At 40.4% G+C, this 20,094-nt stretch overlaps 1 protein-coding gene across 1 annotated transcript; it reads left to right on the top strand.

Moving 5' to 3' along the window:
• Positions 1-10,293: 10,293 nt before the first annotated feature.
• On the top strand, positions 10,294-11,241 carry LOC116544010 (putative olfactory receptor 3A4). The gene has a single exon (XM_032270087.1). The coding sequence runs from the start codon at positions 10,294-10,296 to the stop codon at positions 11,239-11,241; it is 948 nt and encodes a 315-aa protein (XP_032125978.1).
• The last annotated feature ends 8,853 nt before the right edge of the window (positions 11,242-20,094 follow it).

A 20,094-nucleotide genomic window follows, 5' to 3' on the forward strand; every position in this document is an offset into this window, starting at 1 on the left:
TTTCTAGTTCCAGATCCTTGAGGAATTGCCACACTGTCTTCCACAATGGTTGAACTAATTTACACTCCCACCAACAGTGTAAAAGCATTCCTATTTCTCCACATCCACTCCAGCATCTCTTGTCTCCTGTTTAAGGATCGCCATTCTAACTGGCATGAGATAGCAACTCAATATGGTTTGGATTCACATTTCTTTAATGACCAGTGAGACCTAACACCATAAAAACCCTAGAAGAAAACCTAGGCAATACCATTCAGGACATAGGCACAGGCAAGGACTTCATGACTAAAACACCAAAAGCAATGGCAACAAAAGCCAAAACAGACAAATGGAATCTAACTAAACTTAAGTTCCTTCTGCACAGCAAAAGGAACTACCGTTAGAGTGAACCAGCAACAAACAGAATGGGAAAAAATTTTTGCAGTCTACCCATGTGACAAAGGGCTAATGTCTGGAATCTACAAAGAACTTAAAAAAACTTACATGAAGAAAACAAACAATCCCATCAAAAAGTGGGCAAGGGATATGAAAAGATGATTTTCAAAAGAAGACATTTATGCAGTCACAAACATGAAAAAAAGCTCATCATCATTGGTCATTCCATTCTTAATTAGATACTACAGAGAAGTTCTTGCACATGTGCACCAGGAGATGTGTACAAGAGTTTTCATAGAAGCCAAGTGCATTTAAACAAAAAAGAAATGATAAATCATGGTGTATGTCTACCATGTGATGGCTATGCAGCCTCAAAAATAAATGGACAACCATGAAGTCACTAATATTGGAGAATAATATAAACATAGTATTAAGTGAAGTAAGTAAGTCAAAGAATAACTCAGCTGGGTTTGGTGGCTCATGCCTGTAATTCCAGACCTTTGGAAGGCCAAGGAGGGCGGATCATTTGCTGTCAGGAGTTTGAAACCATCCTGGCCAACATGGCGAAATCCCGAATCTACTAAAAATACAAAAATTAGCCAGGTGTGATGGCAGGTGCCTGTAATCTCAGCTACTCAGGAAGCTGAGGCAGGAGAATTGCTTGAACCTGGGAGGCAGAGTTTGTTGTCAGCCAAGATCATGCCACTGCACTCTAGCCTGGGAGACAGTGTGAGATTCTGTCTCAAAACAAAAAACTCTTCAATTATCCTATTCATGTAGCTCAAACATACACAAAAACTTGTGATGTTGTTTAGGAAAGAACACAGGTGGAAAAAAAAGTATTTCAAAAGGGTATTTTGTTTGTTTGTTTTGCCAGAATAGCATTATCTGTGTGGGAAGATGGAGGAGGAAAGGCAGATAGGAGTCTTTAAAGGCAATGGGATGTTGTATTGCATAAACTAGATGGTAGGAAGGATCTTTGCTTTTTTTTTTTTTTTTTAAGTTTATTAGGTATAACTTGTAAATAGTAAAATTAATCCTTTTAAGTATATAGTTCAGTGGTTTTGACCAAAGCATACAATTGTGTAATCAACACCACCATTAAGATATTGAATATTTTCATCACTCAAAAAAGTTCACTTGTGTCCCTTTGTAGTCAATCCCATCCCCCACCCACGCTCCCTGGAAACCACTGATCTGTTTAATCTCTACCACCATAGTTTTACCTTTTACCTCTTTGAGATTGTCAGGTAAAGATAATTATATGCCTTTTGTGTCTACCTTCTTTCACTTAGCAAAATGCTTTTGAGATTCACCCATGTAGTTTTGGATAGTTAGTTCTTTTTGATCACTGAGTAGGATTCTACTAGCAGATATTCTTTATTTATTATCCAGTCAATGGACACTGAAGTTATTTTCAGTTTGTGGTGCTTATGAATAAAGTTCCTATAAATATTCACAAGCAAGTCTTTGTATAGACAGGTTTTTATTTCTTTAGAGTAAATACAAAGGAATGGGATTGCTGGTCGTATGATAACTGTAGTTAAATTTGTAAGAAACTGTCAAGTGGTTTTTGAGCATGGTTGCACTCTCTATCATGCCCACTAGAAATGTATGAAAGTACCAATTGCTCCACATCTTCACTTGTGAAAATACCATACAGTTTTAATTACTATAGCTTTAAAATATGTTTTCTCCCACTGTTTGACTTCTCCTTCTTTTTACTTATTTATCAATTTTTTTAGGATATTCCCCCATAATTACTCATCCATATACAGTTTATACTGATTTTTAAAATTCCACAAAGAATCTTGAGGGATTCGAAGATATCATTCCACTGTTTGTTTTCTATCTTTAATAATTGCTGTTGGGAATTCAACTGTAAATGCAACTGTCACTGTTTTTAAAATAATCTGCCTTTTCTTAGCAGCTATTTTTTAAGATAGTTATGCTTGCTTTAGGATAATATGTTTCACTATGATTGTCAAGTTGTGGATTTCTTTTAATTTTTTGTGTTTGAGATTTATTGTGCTTCTTAGTTCTGAAGATTCTTGTCTTTATTCAAGTAGTAATTTGTGTTAACATTTTATACCAAGTGTTAAAAAAACACAATACATGAATTATATGTGTGGATAGATATGCATGTAGAATTACCTACTGTGCCAACACAGAAATAAATCTTCATTTTACACATCTATGGAACATTTTAGGAAGTGATATAGCATTTAACTGAGAAGGACATCCTCAATAAATTGCTGAAGGCAACATCATATGTACTACAGCATTTTACCACGATGTAAAAATGTTAGAATATAAGAATAAATTTTATATCAATTGTAAAAACCAATCCCATTCACTAACTTTCAAAATATTGCCTTTAGTGCATTTTCTTTATTGTCTCCTTCTGGAGCTCTAGAAATATGCTAACCCTTCCTATGATATCCCTCATATCTCTTATTTCTATAGTTTATATTTGCCTCTTTGTATCACATTCTGTGTATTTATATTTGTTTTATCTTTTAGTTCACTAATCGTTTTGCCAATTGTATGTAATCTCATGTTTAACCCGGCCATTGATTTTAAATTAGACCATCATATTTTTCATGTGTAAATATTACCTTTGAGTATCTTTCAACCTCCTTGATCATTTTTGGTAGTCCCTTTGTCATCATTTTCCTTTCTTACTGAAAATCTACATCAGGTAGATCATTTTTTGGCCTTTTTCTTTTTTTTTTTCCTTTCTCTGTGTGTTTATTTTGGATGGGTTCTGTCTTCAAATTTACTCAACTTTTCTCATGCAGTGTGTGTATGCTGGTAATCCCATCTGGTATGTGTTTCATTTCATATACCGTATGTGTCCTCTCTAGAAGTTTAGTTTGGATCTTTTTTAGATCTTCCATTTCATATTATATTCATGTTTTCCTCAGCACTACTGAACATATGGAGTACATTTATAGTGGTGGTTTCAACATCCTTTTTTATTAACTCTATCATCTGTGTAATTTCTGAGTCTATATCTAGTGATTTATTTTCCTCTCTGTTTCATTTCTGCAGATTATTTTGATTAGAGGCAGACACTGTGATTTTTACATTGTGGAATGCTAGATTTTGTTATATTCCTTTAAATATTGTTCAGCTTTTTCAAAATACATTTCTAGACAGCTAAGTTACTTGGAAAAAGTTTGGTCACTTTAAGGCTTGCTTCTAAGTTTTACTGGGGTGGATCCAGATTAGACATTAGCCTATGGTTAGTTTGCCGCATTACTGAGACAACACTCTTCGTAGGACCCTATACCACCTGTTTGATGGCTGGTGGCCACAGGAACCATTCTTGGCTCTATGCAAGCTTCAGACTTTCCCTTTCTACTCCCTTATGGTGTTCTTCTCTCCTGATGTTAGAGTTGTCTTTCATGCATGCCCAGTACAGCCAAAGACCAGAGGAGACTCATCTGCAGGACTCCGGAGATTTCTCTTTGTGAAGCTCCCTCTTCTCCAGTACTTTTTCTCACCAATTTGTGCTGCCATAGCCACCCTGAACACTGCCTGCCAATTCAGAAGACCACTGGGCTCTGTTTGGGTTCTCCTTGCCTTGGGATGTGGCTGGCCACTCTTTCTGGCAATAAGCTGAGGCAATTATATCTCTGACACTGTGATAGAGCTGAGGAATCATTGTCCTGCACTGCATAGTATCCATTGTTTCATAGATTTTATTTGGTTTCTTAGCTGTTTAAAATGGGAGGGCAAATCTAATCCCTGTTACTTCGACCTGGCCACAGTAGTTTTCTAAGGAAATACAATTTCCCAAAACTGTCTATGAAGATATAGAAAATCTAAACAGAACAAAAAACAGAAATATTGACAAAGCTTTGGTCCTCCCTTCCTTCAAAAGCCTGAGGTCCATATGATTTCACAGGATAATTCTACTAATCATTTAAAAACAAACTAGGTATATTCATACAGTGGAATACTTTCAGCAATAAAAAGTAAACTATTGATACATGCTACAATAGAGATGACTATAAAATCCACTATGTTGAGTAAAGAAAGCCTTACATAAAGGTATATGTATTGTATGATTCCATTTGAATAAAGTTTTAGAATAGGTAAAATTCATCTATGTTGAAAAAATCAGAACGGGAATTGTTTTTGAGTCATAATTTTTTAACTGGGAAAAGGTACAAGGTAACATTTTTGGGTGCTGGTCATGTCCTATATTTTGATAAGTGTATACATTTGTCAAAACTCAGTAAATATACACTTGATATTTGTGTGTTTCATTCCAATATTAAGTTTGCATAAATAAGAGACATAAACAGATATCGAAGTTGTGTTAATAACATGCATGCTTAAGTATTTAGGGGGACATATACTAACATTTGCAATTTTATTTGCAATGCATCAAAGAGTAAGACAGAGTTATGTATGACTAGAGGGGTGAGGAGGTATGTCTTCTTTTTTCTCCTTCACAGTTGACTGAGTTCAAATACCTCCGTTAACAAACAAGTCACCAGGCATTGAAGCAAATCAAAACTCCCCTTGAAACAAGGATACAGGCAAAGAATCTGAAGAATATAAACAGGGGATATGAAGACTACATGTGTCCCCTGCCCTTCATACAAAATATAACTTAGTAATTTTTACTTTTGTCATCAGGTAACAAGGAATCTAGTCTTGAGAATGTAGAATATCAATGGAAGAGATGAGATTCTTGCATGAATTAGGGAGGAAGAGATGACTCACGACATAGGACAAAAATCAGAGATGCAAATACTTTGTTGTATTATTATTTACAATAGCAAAAAAAAACCCCTGAAAATTAAGTAGGCAAAGTAAATTTTAGCACATGCAAATGGTAGCATATTAGAAAATCATAAAATTTTGAAGAATACATTATATGAAGCTCAAATATAAAGACAGAAAAAGAAAGTTGAAGATAAGACTCTATTAAATATCATACCTTTTGTAGGCCAAAAATGATTAGATAGATATGTGTGTATGCACACACGGACAGGAACAGTGATTGGGTGATAACTATTTGGTTCATGCCTTCCTTCTTTATGAGCTAAGCGCCATGTAGGGAGGAACCGTGTCTGCATTTGGTCACCTCTTTACTAGCATATTACCTGGAAAATAGTACTTTGCTCAACTAATAGATGCCAAATAATGAGGGGCATGATCCTATCTCTGTTAAGCAAGGTGGAGAGGAGCATCTGGTTTCGACAATGAGGAGCTCTGAATACTCATTTCTTACGCCATGTTGGTAGCTTAGCAAGAAGTTGGTTCAGCAGCTCAATGGAAGAACAAGCGAACAGTGGCTGGGCTCCACCATTATTGGTTGTTTGTTTCCTGTTTTTTTTTTTTAGAGATGGGCTTTGCTCTGTCACCCAGGCTGAAAGGCTGTGGCACCATCATAGCTCACCGCAGCCTCAAACTCCTGGCCTCAAGCAGTCCTCCTACCTTAGCCTCCCATGTAGCTGGGAATACACGTGTGTGCCACCACAGCCAGCTATTTTTTTTTTTTTTTATGGAGGCACGGTCTCATTATGTTTCCCAGGCTGGTCTAGAACTCCTAGCCTCAAGCAATCCCCCCACCCCAGCCTCTCAAAGTGTTGGGATTAGAGGAATGAGCCACGGCATTCAGCCTTCCTGATTTTCACAAGGTTATTTCCTCATCTAGGAGCCAGATGTAATGCAGTTACCTAGATGCTCCCACTCCCCCTTCAAACTCCTATGAATATGTAGAGTGTTTGTGGGGGGTGGGGTCCCTTTCTACTGAAAAGCTTGCCATAGCATGTGTAGTCTAGTGAGGCTCAGCCTTAGCCCCTCTCTGCATGGAGTAGGGAGAGGGCAGAAATCATTGTGCCCTACTAATCTTCTTAAAAAACTGTCACCCCTCTTATTTTCTGCTTAAAATCAAATAGAAAACAAAAATCAATTGTGTTATACATTAACATCTTTGAAATACATTGTAAGTGTAAGAGAAAGACTAAGAACAAAAATTGGGTTTATACAGTCAAGCGTGAGTACCACTAGTATGCTTGCAAGTTTTTCCACAGTAAGGCATGTGGTTCAACTGGATTTACATACGTTTGTGCATGTATGTGTGCATGCGTGCATGTGCATGCATTTTGTATAACAGGGTTTTGTACATCTTGGGTTCCTGTGGGATGTTCAGGTAGAAATATCTAACACACAGGTATTAGGGTCAGCAACTCGGTGTCTGGGATGGAGAGAAAAGTTGAGGATCCCCTGCAGTTATTGCCTTTGGATTGCTATGGGAAGATAGAGGAAAGGCTCCTGGCACACCCCAGGGGCTGATAGGCAGTTTCTAGAAAAGAGAAGACCTGCAGTGAGTGTTCAAGGATGGAGTTTCCTTCCTGAATAGCGTGTAGGAAAAGGAGATGACACAGCCTCTGGTATGTCAGGGGAAAGCACAAATAATGGGTTCTATTTGAGCTCTGCAACTTAGACAGCCTCCTCCAAAGACAGCTGTCAACAGAAATCCTAGTTTGTCCTAATTCTCTGACAACACCTCCCTGGCCCATGACAGGCTTAAGCCACTATGAGTTTCCCCAAGTGATCCTGCAAAGAGCTTCTCCCAAACCTTTTAATGAAAGTCAGTGAGAATGCTTGATTGATGAGCAAGGAATTAAAATTGCAGCTGATGCCTGAGGCCATCAGATGTTAGTGAAAGTGGCAGGGTCCTGGTCTAGAAGGTACCTTTATTTTCCTTTACGGTGTTGGAGGCATGAGGCCGGAAAACATTTAGAGCCAGGATGCTACAGGGTCTAGATTGCACTGTGGGAGCAGAAAAAAAGGCAAACCCCTTGACTGAGACTGGAAGAGAGGCTGGGCTGGAGGGTGGCTCACGTGAGCTGTGTTGGGAGGTGACCTTGTGAGATGGTGACGAACAATGATCCAGGGATGAAACAGGAGGAAATCCTAACCCAGGCCCCCACCTCCTCCCAGCCCCATGCTGCAGGCCAGGCTAGAAAACCACAAGTCACTGCTCCTCTCCTCTCCTGTCCCCACCCAAGATGACAGGCTGGATTAAACCAGAAACCCCAAATCTCAACTACATCCCCAAGACAGTGTGACTTTCAGGATTTTAAGTCTTTGAGATACTCATTTTAACTCTATGAAACATTGATTACAAGAGCACTGTTTCACGAGTGCTCAAAAATATTTTTGTGACATAAATGAATGAATTTTGCCATTCCAAGAAGGTTGTACATGGAAACATTTTGAGAAAGTCCATAACATTTTAAAAATATTTGAGGTCATTGTGTCTTTGACAAAGGCAGGTGTCTTAACCTGGCTCTGGCTCCCCCTCGAGGGTGCTAATTTCTGAGGCCTCCAGGGGGACAATGAGGAGGAGAAAAATTCCAATGTGAAAATGACATCAGCAGAGTTGCTTGTCTCTTTGTCTGTCTGTCCTTTATAAGCTGTCCTCTCTACAGAGGCCACTGGGCCGGCAGGAGTGCCCAAGAAGTGCCCATCTCCTTCGCTAGGTGAGTTTCAGCCCAAGACACCTCACTGTACTCTCACAACATGGTCTCCATACAAATGAAGATCACCCTCTAGGCTCTGAAATGTCTTCTCTCTTCACCCAAAAAGATCCAGTGGGATGTGGGTGCTTGAACGTGGGTGGTTAGAGAGAGGGAAGAATCAGTTCTAAGTGTTCAAGCCCCACTCACAAGGAGGATGGCAAGGCTGCTACCAAAATACCTCAGTGAGAAAGACAGTTCTGATTTGAAGATTGAGTCTGAGGAAATGGTAAGAGCATGTCCATGCAGAAAAGGCCATACTATTAGATGGTAGTTTACCAGCTGGAGACACGAGGACATTATTCTCCACATTTAATTATCAGGAAACGTCTTCCTCTGCTCATGCCTTTTGCCCCCGCCAGGGGTCTCCAACTCCACCTTTCCCTGGATGAGTAAGACTCCAAGTGAGAGACTTAAATATCCATCCCTCAGCCAGAGGTTGACGTGGATCACTGCGTTTTGTTTTATTTTATTTTATTTTTTTATTTTATTTTATTTTTTTCTCCCATTTATTTATTTTATTGCATTTTAGGTTTTGGGGTACATGTGAAGAACATGCAAAATTGTTGCATAGGAACACACGTGGCAGTGTGATTTGCTGCCTTCCTCCCCATCACCTACATCTGGCATTTCTCCCCTTGCTATCTCTCCCCAGCTTCCCACCCCCCACCGTCCCTCCCCTATTTCCCCCCAACCGACCCCAGTGTGTTCTGTTGCCCAGGCTGGAGTGCAGTGGCACCATCTCAGCTCACTGCAACCTCCACCTCCTGGATTCAAGCTATTCTCCTGCCTCAGCCTCCTGAGTAGCTGGGATTACAGGTGCGCACCACCACACCCTGCTAATTTTTGTATTTTTTGTAGAGGCGGGGTTTCACCATGTTGGCCATGCTGGTCTCAAACTCCTGAACTCAGGTGAGCTGCCTGCCTTGGCCTCCCAAAGTGCTGGGATTACAGACCTGAGCCACCACGCCCGGCCAAGTATTTTATTAGCAGTGATTAGGGCTGGGAAAAGAAAATCATTTCCTAAGTGGTCATATATGTGGGCAGTTCATGGCATTGTAAAAGACTATGGCCTTATCTGGTGATCAGGCTCATACATAGCATGTGTGTTGGATGATGCATAATTAGAACCAGGAGACAGAAGAGTGAAAAGCTCAGTGATGGTGGAATTGGAGGCACGGGGGAATCTGGGGTCTGGGTATCTGCTCACCCAAGACTCTATTTTGTGAGAGTTCACCTCTGTATTCAATGAGAACAGCTGTACTCAGTATTCACCAAACCCACCTTGGAGTGTATGGAGACTCACGCTCCTCAAAAGCTCTTTTTACGTTCCTCATATTTGGTAAACGGTCAGTACCTTCGAGCCCAAATTTCCCAGACTCTATATGGAGAAGTGCAGTGTAATATTACTACTTAGAAAATCTAAAAGGCTGGTAGTCACCAGCTATGGACCTGGAAACAAACTCAGTGATGTCTTCTCGTTTAGTTTCACTATTTTTCATCTCATTTCACTCATCAGACCAAATCTCATGGCTTCGCATGTTAATCTTTTTTTTTTTTTTTTTTTTTTTTGAGACGGAGTTTCGCTCTTGTTACCCAGGCTGGAGTGCAATGGCGCGATCTCGGCTCACTGCAACCTCCACCTCCTGGGTTCAGGCAATTCTCCTGCCTCAGCCTCCCGAGTAGCTGGGACTACAGGCACGCGCCACCACGCCCAGCTAATTTTTTTGTATTTTTAGTAGAGACGGGGTTTCACCACGTTGACCAGGATGGTCTCGATCTCTTGACCTCGTGATCCACCCGCCTCGGCCTCCCAAAGTGCTGGGATTACAGGTTTGAGCCACCGCGCCCGGCCCGCATGTTAATCTTTTAATAGTCTGGGCAATGATGGGCATCTCACTACTGCCATGCTGCATGACAACACGTGTATGCGGGGGGTGCAGGGACACAGGTTGTGGGGAGCATGCTTCTGTGCTTCCCCGATGCTTCCCTTTCATCCTCTGGGATCTTGTGTGCCTCAACTGTGGCCACAGCACCATCCACAGGCTTGGGGTTTCCTCCCAGAACTTTGGCCTCAGAAGAACCGTCTTTCCCTTTTACTTTCTAATGTAACCTGTGTTCCCCTTTCTGTATCAATTCATGGATCTCTGAGTCTGTTCAATGCCACTCTTGTCACCCATTAAGAGTGAGATATCAAATCTTTTCATTCTGCATCTCAATCTCCAACTTTCTTCCCCTTAAATTTCATGTATTCTTCCATCCTGGACATTGCTATCAAGATCTCATTGATGATTGTTATCGACACCTCATCCTCCTCCTGCACCACTGGCTCCATCTGACGTTGCTCAGTCCACTGCTGTGGAAGACAGCCATGGATCTGGGAGGCTCAGGAAATGATTCGGTTGTGACCAGGTTTGTCCTGCTAGGCCTAACAGAGACTCCAGCTCGGCGGCCCATCCTCTTTGTCATCTTCCTTCTTGCTTATGTAGCTACTGTTGGAGGCAACCTCAGCACCCTGGCAGCCATCCTTGTGGAACCCAAACTCCACAGCCCCATGTACTTCTTCCTGGGGAACTTGTCCCTGCTAGATGTGGGGTGTGTCAGTGTCATTGTCCCTGCCATGTTGAGGCATTTCACATCCAACAGCAGAAGCATTCCCTACAGGGCCTGCCTCTCCCAGCTGTTCTTCTTCCACCTCCTGGCTGGGGCGGACTGCTTCCTGCTGACCGTCATGGCCTATGACCGCTACCTGGCCATCTGCCAGCCCCTCGCCTACAGCACCCGCATGAGCTGGGGAATCCAGCAAGCCCTGGTGGGCATGTCATGTGCCTTTTCCTTCACCAATGCATTGACCCAAACTGTTGCCTTGTCTGCTCTTAACTTCTGTGGCCCCAATGTGATCAATCACTTCTACTGTGACCTCCCGCAGCTCTTCCAGCTCTCCTGCTCCAGTGTGCATCTCAATGAGCAGCTGCTCTTTGTAGCAGCAGTTTTCATGGGTGTGGCCCCCTTGGTCCTCATCAGCATGTCCTATGTGTATGTGGTGGCTGCAGTCCTGCGAATCCGCTCTGCTGAGGGCAGGATGAAAGCCTTCTCCACATGTAGCTCCCACCTCATTGTGGTGGGCATCTTCTATGGGACGGGTGTCTTCAGCTACATGAGGCTGGGTTCGGTGGAGTCTTCAGACAAGGACAAGGGGATTGGCATCCTCAACACTGTCATCAGCCCCATGCTGAACCCACTCATCTACAGCCTTAGAAACCCTGATGTGCAGGGTGCCCTCCAGAGGGTGTTTATGGGGAGACAACTCAGCAAGTGAGACTGCTTTCCTCTGGCCTGAGCAAATGTCATGGTTTCACTCACTGCTTCCAGGAGGTATTGTGATAGTGTAAGTGGAGTGTGGATATGATGAAATGGGTTGAGGGACTGGCTTAGGAAGGAACCCACAGTAAAAGTAATGGCGATCACCACATGCCAGGCACTGTTCTGAGGGACTGGTATCTATTAGCTCATTTAATCCTCATCACCTGATGAAGTAAACACAGAGTTACAAGTTGTAGATGAGGAAACTGGACCTCAGAGAGGCCGAGTAACTTGCCCAAAGTCACACAGCTTATAATGAATGTCAGGGCTGGGATCTGAACATAGGCAAGCTGAACCCGTAACTTGCCTCTCAAGAGTAGTAAATAACTTCAAGGAGGAAGGGTTTCTATGAGGTAAAGAAGGGGCATGGGTAACAAAAAAGTTTAAAAAGAAAGCAAATAAATAAATTAAATGATGACGTGAATTAGGAGGTTGTGTTCCTTTTACAAATGTATAGTTTGTTCCAGAGCATCTGGTACAGGTTGAGGGAATTGCTGGATGCCAACTTCAACAAAGAAGCAAAGACAAAGAACACGTTTTAGAGCCCAGTTCCAAGGGAATGGCGCTCTTCAGAAAAACCACGGAGGTGAGGTAGAGTGTGTTCATCAGTATCACCAGTTTGTTATATGTGATAAAGCTAGAGAACGAGCCAAAGGCGGATATGGAAAAGTCTCCCTGACTGAATGGAGGGCTCTGCTCCCTCTGGCTTCAACCTGAAACCAGCGCTCTCACCTGCATTGCTGTAAGGTGGAAGACAGTTCACTTATTCAATTTGTAGCTTTCAGTGCAATACTAATGTGTGCTTATTAAAATGTTAGAGAGTACAAAAAGAACAGAATATGAATAGAATAAAAATCACCAGTTCGGCCGGGCGCGGTGGCTCACGCCTGTAATCCCAGCACTTTGGGAGGCCGAGGCGGGTGGATCACGAGGTCAAGAGATCGAGACCATCCTGGTCAACATGGTGAAACCCCGTCTCTACTAAAAATACAAAAAATTAGCTGGGCATTGTGGTGCGTGCCTGTAATCCCAGCTACTCAGGAGGCTGAGGCAGGAGAATTGCCTGAACCCAGGAGGCGGAGGTTGCGGTGAGCCGAGATCGCGCCATTGCACTCCAGCCTGGGTAACATGAGTGAAACTCTGTCTCAAAAAAAAAAAAAAAAAAAAAAATCACCAGTTCAAAGATAATCATTATGGGCATTTAGCATATAATTGTTAACTTTTTTATTCATAATATAACTTTGCAAAAATACAATTATTCCATACCTGAATTTCTGTAAACGGCTTTTTTCACTTGATAATATAGATGGATATCCTTCCATAGCAGGAAAGGTAGTTCTTTCTCATCTTTTTCTGTAGTTGTATCATGTCCCTTTGAATGGACGGAACACAATAGATTAAATAACTCCCTATTAGTAAACCTGGGTTGGTTTAAACAATCTAGGTTGTATGGAATGCCTCAATAAGCATCCTGTACATTCATCTGTGCACATTTTTCGAATTTTAAAAGTAAGTCCCCACAAGTGGCATTCCTGGGCCAAAAGATAAGAACTTATCCAAGGCACTTGAAAACATATTACCAAATCGCCACTCAGAAAAGGTTGAACAAATTGTCACTTTATATTATTGCTTCTATCTTTGCCAGTATGATAGGCCAAATGTTATAACTCAATGCTCCTTTAATTTGAAGTTAATCACTGTCAAAGTTAAAATATATATGTATATATTTAAGTGTAGTACTGAAAATATATATTGTACATATATTATGTGTGTATATATATTTATATATAACATATAAATAAATATATATATAAATAATATATATATATTTCTAAGATATTTGTATTTTTATAAAATTGAAAGTGCTTGGGCTGGGCACAGTGGCTCATGCCTGTAATCCCAGCACTTTACAAGGCTGAGGTGAGTGGATCACCTGATGTCAGGAGTTTGAGACCAGCCTGGCCAACATGGTGAAACCCCATCTCTACAAAAAATAGAAAAATTAGCCAGGTGAGGTGGTGCATGCCTGCAATCCCAGCTACTCAGGAGGCTGAGGCAGGAGAACCGCTTGAACCCCAGAGGCAGAGGTTGCAGTGAGCTGAGATCGTGCCATTGCACTCCAGCCTGGGCGACAGAGTGAGACTTCATTTATAAAAAGAAAGTGCTCTTATAAATGACATTAATTCTGTGTTTTATGAATATGGCAAATGTGATACTCTCTTTGACCATACAGAAGTTTTAATTTTATACATGGTCAAATTATTCTATCTTTTCTTCTGTAAAGTTTTTATATCTGGTTTTGGTATCATGTCTAGCAAAAACCTTTTTTACTTTTGAATTGATTTTGAATGACACACTCAAGGATTATTTCCCCACTGATAGGAAATGACACCTTTGCCACATGCTAAATATCCTAACACTCCTGGGTCTGTTGTTGGACACCTTTCCGGCACTAAACTCTGAAATCACTATGCAACTGCAATACAGACTAATATGTGGTTGTCAAGGTCTTTCTTACACTCTTCCTTCATACATCAGCATGTTCTAGTCTTATCTATTCCTACAGCTGCTAGCTCTCATACAATCATCCTTCTTGATTGATTTTTAAAATCAATTTGTAAAAGTCTACAAATATTGGAATAGTGTCAATGCATATGTTTAGAAGAAACTGACATCTTTAAATTATTGACTTTCCCATTCTGAAACAAGATACATTTCTTCAATTAATCAAGCCTCCTTTAAGACATGTTTTTAAAAAGACAACAAAACATTAAGATCATGTGAAACAGAAAATTGAATTCCCCTTGCCAGGAGGCATATGGAAGTTACCCAGAGTAATTCTAGAGACCAAGAAGGCAACCCTTGGGTAAGGGCAGCGATTTTGTTCATTCTGTAGCAGCTGGCTGCAGACAATCTCTGAAACACCCATACACCACTTGGGACTCTGGGGAAAGATTCCATGTGAATTTATTCTTCTAATCATTAGAAACATTTGAACTTAGAAAAGGAAAGAAAAGGAGTCATTTAGTGTGTTTTACGGAGTTCACTACTAACAGACCCTGGCTTTATCCGGAACACAGAGGTATAATTTACAATACTTAATAATAATAATCATCAGATTTCCCCTGGTTTCCAACTCTTCTTGTAAATGAAATGTGTTAGCAATGACCCACATCCCTACTTGTCAACAATCACTTAGGGCTACGTGTCCATGGCCTTTTCTGGAAAGGGCAAGTACTCTCCAGTGTGGCAAAGCTTTCCAGCTGACCACATCATCCGCCTGGTGACTGTAGGTATTTGAGTTTATCCCCTTATCTGGACATTTAATTCCTAGTACTTGGCACATTTGACACTATTGAAGAAAGGTTTTATCTATAATGTATATCTTTCCTAGAATTTTCTAGTTCCATCTGAACCCTAAACTTATAATATAGGTAACTTCTACCAGCACATAAAAGGCACTCGAGTATTACTAATGTGATAAAACATTGGCTTGTTTTATGGAAGATGGTCTCCATACTTAAGCATTATCTTGGGAGAGAAAAGGGGTAAAAACTTGTCACTGAAATGGACTCAATACTAAACTGGACTTGATCTACCTCTATTAAACTATTAATTGATTCAAGAAGCATTCACTGAACACCTAAAATGTAGCAGGAATAGTACGAAGTATTGAGATTCAGAGAAAAGTAAAACAAGCTCTGGCCTAAGATGATTCAGTGGTATTACAGGAGGCCAAACAGGCCGAGTTACAGAGACTCAGAGGGCTATAGGTGCCACATATAGGTGCTAGACAGCTTACATATTCAGTCAAGGTAAAGAGAACAGTCTTTTTCTGGAAGGGAAATGAAGGTATTAAGAATAGGCATCCCTGAAGAGATGGAGATAGAGCCATGTGTTAATAGATGACTGTGCATTTGCAAAGTGGACTCAGGAGAGGTCATTCTGTGCAGCATATGACCTCTCCAAGGGCCCTTGAGAGCAGTGGATGGAGTAGGAGATTGTTGCGGAGGGAAGACAGCGTGATGGGAAATCAGGACACAGGGACTGCAGATGGAGACAGCTCTACGGAGAAGTTCAGCTTTGATGGGAAAAAGGGAAGCATTAAGGCAGCCAATGAAGAAACAGAATAATAAGGGAGATCTGGATTTTGTTTTAGTTTTGCTTGAAGATGAGAGGACCTGACTGTTTACATGCTGGTAAGCAAACACCAACGAAAAGAAAGCTTTAAGATGCCCAAGAAAAAAGAGATTGTGGACAGAGTGAGATACAAGGGAACGTGAGAACATGAAACAGTAATAATAGAAATGTTTGATTTTCTAAATATTGATATATTTATTAACAGAAAGTAGTCACTGAAATATTTATTGAAGGAAATATGGTGGAATACAATGATTAAGTACTGGGTTTCAGGTAATTTTAATCTCCCAGTTACTCCCTGTGCTAACACATGATGATTTTGTTAATAATTGATTCATTTGATTATTAACAAGGCCTGTTCATGACATCTACCCTCAAGGAACTTACAATACACAGGAAAACATAATAAAATATATCAATTCCAATGATAGAGTTTTTACAGTTTATTATAAAGTCTGAGATTTAACATTAACTCACCTATAGCACTTCTGAATGTTGAAAACCAGGATTAACATGCAATACTCATATAAGGTTTAAATTAATAAATATATATATGTTCTTTTTATGTATTCATCCAACCAACAAATGTTTATTGAAATCCTACAAAATGTTCAGCACTATGTCAGACAATGGGGTACAGAGATAAAAACCCAGTCTCTAGCCTCAAAGAATTCAGCCTATTATGGCAAAGTACTGTGCCAATGTCAGCAGGTATTAACATACAACTGTTATCTGGATCACACTGGATAGTATACCCATAGACCTGAGGTATGAAACCCTTGGAAAATTAAAGTTATCCAATGAGTCCAGAATACTCCTGCTACCCCTGCTGCCTCTGTGGACTTTCTCTCCCTTGGTCCTCAGAAAGAGAGGTTTCATTGCTGAGGTGAGTGAACGAAGATCACAACAGGTTAAGAAGCAATTTGAAGGTGATGGGGAAATGCAGCAAATTAAGATTATACTGTCCATTTGTAATGAAAAGAAAGAGAATTTCAGGGGATTTTCAAGATAGAAGGATTTTTTAAGAGAGAAGAGAGGTTGAAAGCATAAGAGATACAAGGATTATTGGTTAAAGCACATTCTCTAAAGCAGATATAAAAAGGTTTGCATGTCGCGGGGAACAGGAAGTTGAGAACATTCCCATCAGCTTTCTTAATCTTTGTGGAGTGAGACAGAAGGTCATCTGGTAAGGGGAGTGAGAGTAAGGGTTGGTGACAGCAGTTGGGGCTTCAGGAGAGTAGTAAGCGTAGGCATGGAGGTACGGGGGCAGCCTGACTGCATTAAGATGCAAGGCAACATTCAAGATGTCAGTATCAGGAAATCTACAAGATTTTACTGAAACAGGTCCTTTTCCAACTGAACAAATGGATAGACGTACTAATCCCTGAATGGAAAAACTGAATATTATACAACATTATGTCTTCTCTAATTAACTTACAGATCTGACTCGACTTCAGCCTATATCCAAATGGATCACTTTATAAACTTAAAAAATATAGTTGATTTGACAAAATGAAGAGGCTAGGAAAAGTTATCATGAAAATGAGTATTAATGAGAGAAGCTGTATTAAAATGCAACATAAAGTTTCAAAAATTAACACAGGACATTATTGATAAAGAATGACACACAGACCAATGGAAACAGATCGGTAGATGCAAACTACTTTTAGCTAGTATTCTATTTCCATTATTATCACTACTGTGATAACGACTATCACTACTAATTATAACACCTACCTCTTAACAAGCTCACCTTGTGCCAGGCTCAGTACCAGGTGCTTTTAATAGATTATTTAACCCCCACAGCAACCCCATGAGGTGGTCTCCACATTTTACAAATAAGTAGAATGAAACTTTGAGATGTTAAGCAATCTGCCCCAAGTATACAACTAGCAAGTTAAGAAGGCAATTCAAAGCAACCTGACTCCAGAGTTCACATTCATAACCATTCTGTTATACTGCCTCAGGGATGCACATTAGTTGGCTATTCTTAAAACCAAACAGTGGACATAAAAACTGAAATTTCAGCTGGGCGTGGTGGTACTTGCCTGTAGTATCTGTCCAGCTACTTGGGAGGCTGAAGCTAGAGGATCACTTGAGTTCTGGAGTTTAAGGCGAGCCTGAGCAACATAGGGAGACCTTGCCTTTAAGAAGAAAATCTAAAATTTCAACTGTGGGATTATTTTAAAGTTTTTCAAATATTCATACCATGAACTATTATGTTAAATGAAATGTGAATGTTTAAATTTTTAAAAAGTATAATATTAACTAAAATATGAAATTATACGAACAACCTAATGTTTTATATATTACACACACACATAGACAGTTGACTGGGTACTTGGGGGGTGACTGGCTTTACTAATGGAAATACATAGCATGGACTGAATTGTGCCCTCTCAGATACATGTGTTGGAGTCCTCAGCCCCAGTGTGATGATACATGGAGATGGAGCCTTTGGAAAATAACGAGGTTTCTATGAGGTCATGAGGGCACCCTCACAATAGGATTAGTGTCTGTATGAGAAGAGACACAGGGGAGTGTGCCTTTTTCCTTTCTTTCCCTCTGCCATGTGAGCAAACAATGAGAAGGCTGCCATCTGCCAGCCAGGAATAGAGTCTTCACCAGAGTCCAGCAATGCTGACGTCCTGATCACAGACTTCCAACATCCAGAACTAAGAGAAAATAAATTTCCACTGTTTAAGCCACTCGGTCTATGGTATTTTATTACAACAATCCAAGCAGACTAAGATCATATGAAAAAGGAGAGGATCTGGGGGCAAGAATGAAGGGGTCATGCAGAGATTAAAGCGCCTGTGGACTGCCAAGTGGAGAACTCCAACAAGAGGATGAACTGAACAGTGTTCAGGAGCAAAGTCTGAATTTACATATTTGAAAGGTCAACAGAATATAGGTGATAAAGTGAGACACTACCGCACACATAGTACAATGGATAAGTTTTGATAAGCATATGAAGCAACTGGAAATCTCACCCATTATTGATGGAAATGCAAAATGGCACAGCCACTTTGGAAAAAATATGATGGTTTCTTGTAAAATTAAACACCCACTTCCATAGAGTCCAGTAAGCACAGTTCTAGATATTTTCCAAGGAGAAATGAAGACATAACCACATAAATAACTGTGTGCACATATTTATTATATCTTTATTTGTAATGGTGCGAATCTTGAAACAACTGAAACGTTCAACTAATAAGCCACTAAACAAAGGAGAATATACTCACACAATGAGGTGAGTATGGAATGGAATACTACTCAGTGAGAAAAACGGAATACTACTCAGTGAGCAAAATGAACCTTGAGTGCAGAGATAATGCATGCAGGACTTTCTAAAGGATTATGCTAATTGAAGAAATCCAATTATAAAAAGTCTATGACTCAGAGCGGTTTACTTTTATCAAACTCATAAAACTTTAAAAGTATACCTTAAACTCTTTTAAATGATGCCTTTAAAAAATAAATAAATTTGAGAAATAAAAATTATGCCTTTCAAAAAACAGTGCAAAAATAAATGAGAAAAAAAAATACGAGATTCAGATTATCTGGGTCCCAGCCTGAGCTCCACCATGAACCCATTCTCCGCCCTCGGCAAGTCATCTGAGCTCCCTGGATCTTATTTTTCCCATCGACAATATGGTGACTACATCTTTTCTCATTTTGTGGTGACATTACGAGGCTGGAATGATGTCATGAATCTCATGTTTTTCTCAATAAAGTCCAAGATACTTGGTAGATGAAAGAAACCCTTAAGGACTGAGGTTATTTGTCTTCCTCTGGTATTCTGTGCAATCCCTGAGGGAGCTAATTTTTAGGGTATCTAAGTGTTAATTAGCTCCTGAATAGAGCGAGTGCCAAGACAGATTGTCCTGGCCCCTGACAGGTTACCTTGGGTCAGCTTAGCACTCACTCCCCTCTCGACAACGAACCCCACTTAGAGCGCCCAGAGTGCTCACAGGAAGGTAAGTCTCCCCCAAGCCCTCCCACTGCTCCAGACCCCTCATTTCCCTCCTTCTCAGGAAGGGTGGATGAAGATCATAAGTGATCTTCACATGGTTAAGGAATAAGTGATCCTTGGACCCAGTGGTGGTGAAATATAATGAGGTTTTCCACTCAGGGGCACTGGAAGGATGAAGGGCAGAACTGGAAAACAGGGAATGAGAAGGGAGCTGACTGGGGTGACAGCGGAGGAAATCAAGAAAGTCTGTGGAGAGCCAAGGAGGCTGTTTAGGTTGATCTGTGCAGAGAAATCAGTGCAATCTGTATTTGCAGAATCTTATACCTCTATGTTAACCTAGAGATAATGCAGTGCAGCCTTTCATATCACAGAAGAGAAATATATATATATACATATACATATATATATATATATATACACACACACATTATCTATATATGTGTGTGTATATATTCATATATATGGCAAAGGCCTTGAGACAGCAGGGGTTGGCAGAAAAAGAACACGCTCTCCATTCTCACTCTTGAAATTACCCATCTTCAAGAATTTTTGTAAAGTTTATTAAACTAACATATCATGGAGTTAAATGGAGTAGCATTGCTGCTAAAAGTTTATATTCAAGTAAACATTAGCTTAGGGTCTTCTTTTCCTTCCTTCCTTCCTTCCTTCCTTCCTTCCTTCCTTCCTTCCTTC

This window comes from Sapajus apella, unplaced genomic scaffold (assembly GCF_009761245.1).
Source record: "Sapajus apella isolate SASKATOON/1434 unplaced genomic scaffold, GSC_monkey_1.0 scaffold202, whole genome shotgun sequence".
Lineage (NCBI taxonomy): Eukaryota > Metazoa > Chordata > Mammalia > Primates > Cebidae > Sapajus > Sapajus apella.

Excerpts from the sequence above, each read along its gene's own strand:
- LOC116544010 (XM_032270087.1), top strand. The coding sequence starts at position 10,294 with ATGGATCTGGGAGGCTCAGGAAATGATTCGGTTGTGACCAGGTTTGTC.